The sequence below is a fragment of the Hipposideros armiger genome, unplaced genomic scaffold, assembly GCF_001890085.2.
Source record: "Hipposideros armiger isolate ML-2016 unplaced genomic scaffold, ASM189008v1 scaffold_1563, whole genome shotgun sequence".
In the NCBI taxonomy this organism is placed as follows: domain Eukaryota; kingdom Metazoa; phylum Chordata; class Mammalia; order Chiroptera; family Hipposideridae; genus Hipposideros; species Hipposideros armiger.
In genome coordinates, this window is record NW_017732913.1 from 129,917 (window position 1) to 139,989 (window position 10,073).

General features: G+C 39.1%; 1 protein-coding gene across 1 annotated transcript in view; it reads left to right on the forward strand.

Moving 5' to 3' along the window:
• LOC109377799 (adhesion G protein-coupled receptor L3-like) overlaps nt 1-3,105 on the forward strand; it is a gene marked incomplete at both ends in the record, with an annotated part of 132,647 nt that extends 129,542 nt beyond the window's left edge. The window contains 2 exons of the mRNA XM_019634265.1: nt 536-838; nt 2,944-3,105. Coding sequence (XP_019489810.1) covers nt 536-838; nt 2,944-3,105 — 465 coding nt within the window. The remainder of the gene's footprint in view (nt 1-535; nt 839-2,943) is intronic.
• Nucleotides 3,106-10,073: the final 6,968 nt, after the last annotated feature.

Here is a 10,073-nt window from a genome sequence, read left to right on the forward strand (position 1 = left end):
CAGGGTAGATCACCCAGCTACTCTAATTTGGAGTATAATTAAGGAGACTAGACTCAGAATTGCATTTTACTTTTTATTTCATGAGCACTTTAATCTATGATTTTTTTTGGCCTCTTTTCTATTTTCTGCATCTTTAGAAACTCATGTTAATACTTAATGTGAAAAGAATATTGGATGTGGTCTATCCCTTTTGATACCAAGTTTGAAAACTTGTAGGAGAAGTCTTTAAGTTTTAATCCTCTAATTATATAAGAGGCAGGAAGCATTACGAAGCTTACTGAAGAGTTGAGTTGTACTGTAATTTTATTTCTGTGATTTGAGTTGAGAAGAACCATAAGCAAGCCTATGTTTGGCTTGATCAAATGGCTGTCTTGGTACTCAAGTGCCACTCTGATAACTCAATGTTGGCTTATTTTTCCCTTGTTTATGACTCTCAATTTTCAAATAAAGCTGTTTTTCTTTGAAGTCTTAGGCTATTTTGAGGTCCTACTGGGAACAAGCAATGCAGGAGTTTTTCTTTTGAATTTTATTTCAGAAATTTCTACCACAGGACCTCTTGGCATGGGAAGCACCACCACCAGTACCACCCTTCGGACCACAACGTGGAGTACAGGCAGGAGTACCACCCCATCAGTGTCAGGAAGAAGAAACCGGAGTACCAGCACTCCATCTCCAGCTGTTGAAGTGCTTGATGACATGACCACGCACCTTCCATCAGCATCGTCCCAAATCCCAGCTCTGGAAGAAAGCTGTGAGGCTGTAGAAGCCCGGGAAATCATGTGGTTTAAGACCCGTCAAGGACAGATGGCAAAGCAGCCGTGCCCTGTAGGAACTATAGGTAAATCGGTCCTACAGAGTTATGCTAAGGGTGTGCCGTTACTTTCACTTGCTTTTCTAGCACTTAAAAATTTTTTTTTTTCTTCACATTTGATTGAATTCTGAACTCAGCTAAATTGCAATTTAAAGCGATGTATTTTCAGAGTCTGAAAGTGCAATCTGAGGAAGTCACAGGTAAGAATTGGATGGGAATTCTCATACATGTGAGATCAGTGCTTTGCTTTTCACCCATGGCGTGGGGTCTCTGAGTGGAGTTACACTTAGGCTATGGGTGTCTCAGCTACTCTAGAGAGCCAGCTTTGCTATACAGCAGCCCAGAGAGAATCGCTGGATTGCTGGGGGCTGGTACTCAGGCTTGTCACCATCCTCAAATGTGGATTGTAGAACATGAGATCAAGGACTTCTATATTAGAAGACAATCATTGAAACTACCTAAAATTTAACAAAAGAGAAGTTTGAATATTGTTTTTACCCGTCATTATATCTGTCTTTTAATAGACAAAGGCTCTTAGCATTGTCAGGGATCACACAGGCAGGAGCCAGCATCCCATTTACCCAGCATCCGCTAGAGAGAGCAAGCCTCCATTGTTTTCTCTAAGGGATAGTTAAGAACTAGAGAGCTTTTTGCCCCTTCGTTTTTACTGATAAGATTCATAATACCACCGAGTTGTAGTCATATTACCATGTACAATATTTGAACGATAGTTTGGTTTGTTTTATTGTTACATATATTGCCCTTCAAAAATTTTTACTTAATCCAGTGAATAACATTTGCATTATTCCATAAAATATGTAAATAAAACAAATACACAATAGATGTCACTATACCAGTGTTCTTGGGGACTGTATCTTTGGGTATTGTTTGGTTACTTTAAGGAAGCAGGTTTCTCTTAGAAAAGTCCCAATGTAAATATGTCTTTCTGAATTTCATGGTATGTGAGGTGATGGAAAGACCAGAGGTATGTTGGTTTTTACAAAGTGCACATTTAATGTGGGTTTTTTGGGGTGTTTTGTTTGTTTGTTTGTTTTAGCTAAGTGTTTAAAACTATTCAGAAATCTACCTTCCTTTTATAAAAGGGGACAATGTTTAGTTCTAAAGTTTTCTGTGGTAAATGGAATCAGAAAACCTTCACTCTTAGCCTCGCCCCAGAACTGAGCCTAGTTCTGGGCCTCAGTTCCTTCCTCACTGATATAATTGCAACATCTCTACCTGACACATTTGTTGCGAAGGTTAGTGAAATACTTTATTTGAAAGCATTTTGCAAACTACAAAACACTCATACCTAAGTCTCTATTGTTCTGTGAAAACTGAGAAAGAGATTGAAAGGAGACTGTCTACAGTCCCCCCCCCACACACATGACTGTGCGTATGCTGCAGTCTTATTTTTACCTGTTCTCTGTCCCTTCTGCATGCCACCGTAGGGGCCACACAGTCTCCCATCTGAATGATTTCAGAGCTTCCTCACAGCCGCCAGGTTGCTCCCTCACCTTCATCCTACAGAATGCTGCCGCAGTGATCTTTCGAAACCCTTAACTTGCTCGTTTCTCTCATCTACTTAATGTTCTTCATTGATTTTCCAGCACCCACACGTGCCAGACAAGGGAGTTTCTGATCTGGCTTTGCCTGCCTTTCCAACTCCTTTAAATATGATGTCCCTATTCAGTAGACCTCAGGGCACACCACTTGAAGTTCCCAAAGACAGCATCTTTTTCATCCACTTGGAATGCCCTTTCCCACACTGTTTTCATGAAAAACCTGCAAACTGATTGCTTGAAGACTCCGTTGCTAGGTTGCCTCTGAAAACTTTAGCAATAAGCCCCATGGAGATAGGCACCGCATCCACATAACTCATGAAATTACCCCCTGTACTTAGCATAGTTGCCAGCAAGTGCTTTAAAAGGATTAAATGTTTCTGTTTGTTGTGTTTCAATTCTCCATAGTCAGTCACCGGCCTGATACTGTACATGGTGTTTTAATAGATGTTATCTCAGTTTAATAATCTCATTTTTACCTTTGCTCATATTTAACATAGCAGACATATGAAATCATTGTTAAGAAAGATGGTTTGGATATCTGAAACAGACCTATTTCTCTCATTATTTTAGGAGTATCAACTTATCTGTGCCTGGCTCCTGATGGAATCTGGGACCCTCAAGGACCAGACCTTAGCAACTGTTCTTCGCCTTGGGTCAACCATATAGCACAGAAGGTAAATCATGGGGCCGACAAGAAAGGCTTTGCCAAAACTAAATGCTCTGTTGTTGATTGTAACTGCTGTAAACAAAATCGCCAAGATTTTAAAAAATATAAATGTGGAAAAATTCTCCCATTTTCATTTAAGATTTAAGGACAAACTCTGATATGATAATTCTGGAATTTTGTTATTCTTAAAGGCCAAATCCATGAACTTCCTCTAAGCCAGGCAACATTGCTTATAATAATTATATTATTAATAAAATTTATATGGCATTGTGAACTATAGATATAAAAATCCAAACACTATTATAAATCAAGCAAACAAAGCTTCTAGCATACATACAGGTTTTCCTGTGGAAACAATAATTACAGAAAAAAAAAAATCTACCTTTGGAATCACAGCCATTTGATAAATGTCCTGTAACCTAATCATTTATCAGTGTTAAAAGTCTACACATGTGTAACAGAATCTTGCAGACTCAAATTTGCAGGGCTTATTTGGTTGCAATATGTTGAACATTTTTATTATTAATGCACTGTGGGGCTTTGAAATGATTTCATTACAAACAGAGACCAGATGTGCATTTATGCCAAAAGGGCTATGGGATGAATCCTTATTACAGCAATTTGTGTGGATTTATGCACTCCTAAAACGGAGAGTCCTTCTATGGCACATTAGCTATGCTAAGGAATTTCTGAAAGAGATTTTTCCTGAAAAATATTACAAATGATGGCCTTAATAAAAGCCTGTCTGTGCCATTTGCTCTTTTCTGTATTTGTTTTTAACCAGGCTGACCCTCCATAATGTACTGTATAATAATCCATAAATATCTACCCAATAGATCATTTAGCAGATGAGCCATAACCATCTATTTACCCTAAATCATGGAAGAACAGTGATTATATTGACTCTAGTTACCCTCTTACATATGCATCTCCATACTTGTTGCTATTCATAATGACGCTTCTCCAATTTCAGCACTGTTCCTGCCACAGTTTTTATGTCCTTTGATTTTATTACAGTGTAGCTCAGACCCCAGGGCAAATAACTCTTGCTGGATGTGATCAGATTAAGAGATCAGTAGCATATCTCCTTACATTAGCAACTTTTAAAAAATACTTCCTACATACTTAGCCCAAGGGTTAATATTAATTCACTAATAATTCACCTAGAAAGCAGAGTGGTTTTCATGACAGGCCCTGAATATGATTGGACAGTTTCATTGCAGAAATTATGGGGTGACTAACTGACAATGATGCTTAATTCTCTTCTTCCCTCTGCAGACCTGCTAATCTTATGACAAAAGAGATAATTCCTTGCAAAGAACAGACAGCTGTTGTTGCCCATTTGATTTATGGATTGGGTGCTTCTGTTTTATAACAAATAGGCTCCATTCTTCCAGAACATTTCTGTTTAATCCTGCAGAGTCTACAAAATTACGTTATGTGATAATTATGTTAAGATTATAGAATTCAGGGAATTGGAATTTATAGTTAATAACCTTAGCTCGATTACTTATAAATTTATAAAATCTTCCAACGTATAACAGGAGGCTTTGGAGCACAACAAATTGACTTATGTAACTAACCCAGGGTCAGACAAGGAGCTGGTGGCTTAGCTGGGCCTGCCTATATCAAGACACCATGCTTAGCCACAACACTGGTTAAACTGTGAATAGCTGTGACTATTGCCTTTATATCACACACTCACTGACCTAGCCCCTCTTCACTTCTGTCTGCCCTTTGATCTGGTGTGTCCCTTATACCTCCATATAGTTACTATGCTACTCATTGACGATAAATGGTAGTTGAACAGCTCTCTTTACCACAAAACTCCAACACTTCAGTATTACGTGTTAAATAGTAACACTTTTAAATATTAAATATTAGAGAACTAATATGCCATGCTCACAGTTATGTTTCCATATTTTCTCTCCCTCCCCCAAAGCATCTTCCTCCAAATTCATACCTGTGCTCATTTCCACCCCCAGTACCAGAGTCCCAACAATAAACAGAAGGAACATTGGAAGAGGGTTTGTTTACATTGGTATTGTTGCCCAAGGCTCACTGTTAGGTCCAATAGAGGACTCAACCTGGAGCAGGGGTGACCAGGTCCTTGTTTTCACATGAGAAAGAATTCAGGAGGGAGACAGATGCAGGGAAAGCACAGATAGTTTATTGAAAGGGAAGTACATCCTTGAGAGGGAAGTGCTGGGGAACACAGAGGTTGAGTCACAGGGAGGAAGTCTTAAACTTTGGTATTTATACTTCTGGGGGCAGGTTTTGGTAACATCCCATTGCAGTAACCACAATGTAAATGAGATTATAAGGACATTATAATTAGCTAAGGGTCCCTCCTGATGAAAGGGATTAGCCTGCTGGATGAAACTGGTTCTTGTTCTTCTAGTGCTGCAGGTGTTCCATTCAGTCACGTGTTACCTTTGTAACCAGTGAGGAGCCTCCCCTTGTATCCTGGACGGGGTTGTCCTTTTCCTAGGCTACCTATCCTGCCTCAGTTTTGGGGGAGCAAAAGCGAACTGGCACGGATGGATCGGGAACCCAGAGCTGGTAATAGAAATAGAACTGCTCTCAACCCCAGGCTTGTGGCTGCTGAATCCAAGGAGTGACCAAAAATTGGATGCAGGTTGTCCTTGAGAAGAAAGGTGACCTACAGACATAAGAAATAGCCTGGGATTAGGCAACTTTTCAGAAAGAAATCTGGGAGAATAAATACCCAGAACTCACTCTCCCACCTCCCTCCATTCACCCACACAGCTTCCCTATTGGCCAAACCCAAACAGAAGCCAGAAAAGAGAGATGCCCTTATGAACAGCCATGTCAGTCCACCTTCCTGGTCAGAGAGCAGGATGGAGGAGGATGGGGCATGGCCTTGAGCTAGCAGATGGGAAGTACCCAGCATAGTTCTCAGCTTTCGCTCCCATTCGCTCAGCCCTCCTACCTCTCCTCTCCGGTCCCCCTCTCCTCCTTTTTCCCTTCCCTGTTCCATTCTTCCCTCCTTCCTTCCCCTTGTCCCATCCCCTCCCCTCTGCTCTGAAACCCCCCACCCCCTTTTCACTTCTGGGCTTTTCTTAATGCCATGCTGAAACAATTAAAGCAAAATAGATATCTTGAATGATTAGTTTCTCCCCTCCTTCGCTCATTGCAGCTCTGTGTACTTTAGCCTTTTAAAGGAACACTTTTTATTCCCAATGAAAACATAGATGAAAAAAGAAAGCAGGGTGATTCTCTTATTTAAACAGTGTGTTCAGTTTCCCTTCCCCAAGTATTTGTCGGTGAATGTACCCTGGAGTGTAAGGCTCCTCCTTGTGACTTTGTAAGTGCTTCTGGGGGAAGGCCTGAGGACTTTACTGGAAAGGACACTCTGAGTCACAGCCTGCATCCCTGCCATGGGGGAGTGGGGGGAGGGGCCCGATGACTGGCTTAGCTGATACTGTAAAGTAACAACAGTATTTCATTTCTTTCATTTCATTATCAATGCTATTTACTCACTCTATGTCAGGCACTATAGACAGAAAGTATACACAAATGGATCAGGATGCTTATTTTAGTTGAAAAGAGCACACTTTATATTTTCATTTTTATTAGGAAATGAGTTATGCTTTATGCCCTGTGGACAGGCCAAGGAGGGAGAAAACAGGTAAAGAATCTTGATGGCTTCTGACTCACAAATGAATTCGGGCCACTTGCATACTGGTGAATTATAGATTAAATTTTGTATAGTAATAGAGAGTGGATTACATTTCACTACAGAAAAATGTATGCCTTTGAAAGTCAGAATATCATGAAGAAATTTATTACCAACAAGCTAGCCAGAATACTTTCATAATGATGAGATTGAATAAAGCATAGCTCTTACAGAAAGAGAAATGCAAAAGTTGTACACAAAGGGACCTTTACCCCAGCAACAGTAGAGGCAGAGGAGGGGAGTGAGAGAGAAAGAGAGAGATTGGTAAGTAGGTAGATGGATGGATGGATAGGAAGAGGATAGATAGATGACAGATAGATAGATAGATAGATAGATAGATAGATAATAGATCCATCTTCATATTAATGTTTTAAAATAATTTTTAGTTTCTATGGAAAGCTAACAAATTATTTCAGAGCTCTGCCTTCTCAAACATGTGGTAAAATATCTTTTTTTTTTCACCTTTCTTTATGACTGCTTACCAAAATCATAAGTTGCTGGCTTTAGCTTGATCTCTTGCTTAGATTAAAATTTTCAAAAACTAGTTCATGTTTTTTTGTTTTAAAGAGTTTATTTTACTTTATAATCTCTCCAGTTTCTTTCAGTTTAAAATTATGTAAGATTACAGTTTTGAATAACTTCCAAATTTATTTACTTGTAAAATGAGGTGTCCTTCGTACCTCATTACTTGGTCCAACTGTTATCAGGAAAAGAAATGCTTGAATTGTCACTGGCTAATAGTCTTTCAATTTCTAGCAAACTAAAGTGTCTTTTCTTTTGTTTGTACGCAAGCTACTGACAGATTTTTGAGATAAGTTGGGTTCTTTCTGCATTTTTAAAAGAAGGAAGTGAAGATTCAGAAAATATTGTTGCTATTTTACAATATCAGATAAGCCAGTTATTTTGCCCTGGAAGATTAGGTTGAATCCTGTCACCCAGATTTTAATTTCCCCATTCTTTTAATCTCTGTAATCTAATATGAAATGAAAGTAAATGGTTTCTTAATTTTATTAGTTTGGTGGGGTTTCCAAGACTTTAGACTTATTTAACCTACTTTAAATTGTAAGGTAGAAGCATTTAATTGTTTATATACTTATTTGACCCAGCTTCATAGCAAAATAGGTCGATCTTTCAATGAAATAGCAGCCATATACTTAAATGCTATGAGTAACTCCTTCATGCGTTGTTTTGGCACCCGATTAATGTTTGATGTAATAAATCTCATAAAATATCAAGCTTATTTCAAAGAAAATTGTTTTTACTTGTGTTAAAATTTGAAATGTAAATAATATCCATCTCCATCCTACTTATCCTTCACTAAATCTGCAGGGTTTCCCCTCACCTATTCAAGTCCTAGACGTGTAATCCCACCATTTCAATACAGGCTTTAATTTACTAATCCTCAGAAAACCCATAAGATTTCTCAGTGTGCATGTGATTATTTCTGAGAAATGATTTTAGTAGAATTTAGTAAAAGAAATGTTAGACATTTTAATGAGGTCTGTATACTAGGATATGTGGAATAGCTTTCTTTCAATCTCGCTTGTCTTTGTGTAGAAGACTTGAAGCAAATTAAAGATATGCATTTATGTTTGCATGGAAGGAAGGTAATTGTAGTCCATCCTAACTGTGGTGAGAGAAATACATAGGATTATCAGAAAGACAGGAGAGTAGCTTCTGGATGCCACTGGAAAGAAGGTGGCCAGTGAAGGCCTGGTCTGGAATGGCAACCTTTAACGGAGCGCTGAACGGTGAGGGCCCAGTGGCAGTGGGAGAGGCCAGGTAACGACACCACCGTTGAGTCATGTGAACAAGAAACTGGGCAGGGCTCAGATGCCTTCCTTTCCTTCCCCTCCCACATCCAGTCAGACAGTGGGCCTGTCCATGTGCTTGTGAATCTCTCCCAAATCAGGCCACTTCTCACCTTTCTCCTCTACTAATACCCTGATCCACAATAGCTTCTGCTGCAGTGGTCACAAATCCAGTCTCCTTTCATTCACTCCTGAACCATCTAATTCATGGTCCTGAGTTTGGTTTGTTTCAGATACAGAGTGAATAGACCACTCCTATGTAGAGGATGCTTCAGGCCCTTCCCTTGCTCTTAGCACAATTCCCCAAATCTCCATCATGACATCCAAAGGGGGACTATTTGATCTGCTCCTTGCTTGGCTTTTCAGCTGCCTAAACCCCAGATACAGTGCCCTTCATGCAATTCCCCTAAAACTCCATGCCCCTCCCTCGTAAAAGCAGTGTTCTCTGCCCGGAGGCCCCACCCTCATCCCAACCCAATTCCTTGTTTTCCATTCCATCTCAGATAAAACCTTCTTCCTTAGAGAAGCATTTCCTAAATGATTCTCTACCCTCACACCAAGATAAATATGCCCTTAAACTGGGATTCTGTATTGCACGCCACAAAATTGAAATTAGATAGTCCTGAGGTTAATTTATTAACAGCCCTTCCCCCTTGCTGGTATATAAGTTCCTTCAGTTATTGGGAACCATTTTAGTCACCATTGTATCCACAGGGTTTAGCACAATGCTTTTAGAAACCCCAAGTTTCTTTAAAGAACAAACATATAGACAAAATAAATAATTGTTGAAATTATACAGGCAGAGATATTCATCCTATTTTTAAAAAACTAGATATAACAAATGTTTTACATACACACACAATTTATGCTACATAAATAGGTATTGAAACTGAATTCTGAAGGTTAAAAAAAATGTTGTTTTTTTGTTTTTTTGTACTAACAGTAAGTACACTGTCTTCCAAAACCATGGTTATTCTAGACTTTACTTTTTTACATGGCATCCTCTCCACCAGCCCTCAACAACAGTATTCCTTCTTACTTGGTCAACTTCAGCTTCTCTGAAGGCTTCACATAGTCATAACCTTCTATTGCCTTCCCACCCCATTTCCAGGTATTTATTACCCCTGTGCTATATTCCCATAATGCTTCATATACACTTCTGTTATTCAAATTACAAAATTGGGTAAATATTATCTGCTTTTACACCCACCCCCCCACACACACACAAACACACACCCTCCACCACAATCTCTGGTAGAGTATGAGCTCCCTGAGTGCAAGAGCTGTTGGGTTGTCGGAAAAGTCATGACGTTTTTTTTCTGTTTTTTGTTGCAAAAATGCGTCATGACTTTTCTGACGACCCAATATTTAACATTTGTTTTTATTTCCTTAGCGAATAATAAGTGTCCAAATGATTGTGTAATGAATGGAAGATTTTTTTACCATGATTTCTTCAATTATATGAGGAAGAGGGGACCAGAATAAATAGTTATATCAATTTTTATTTTGCTTTAAAAGCATA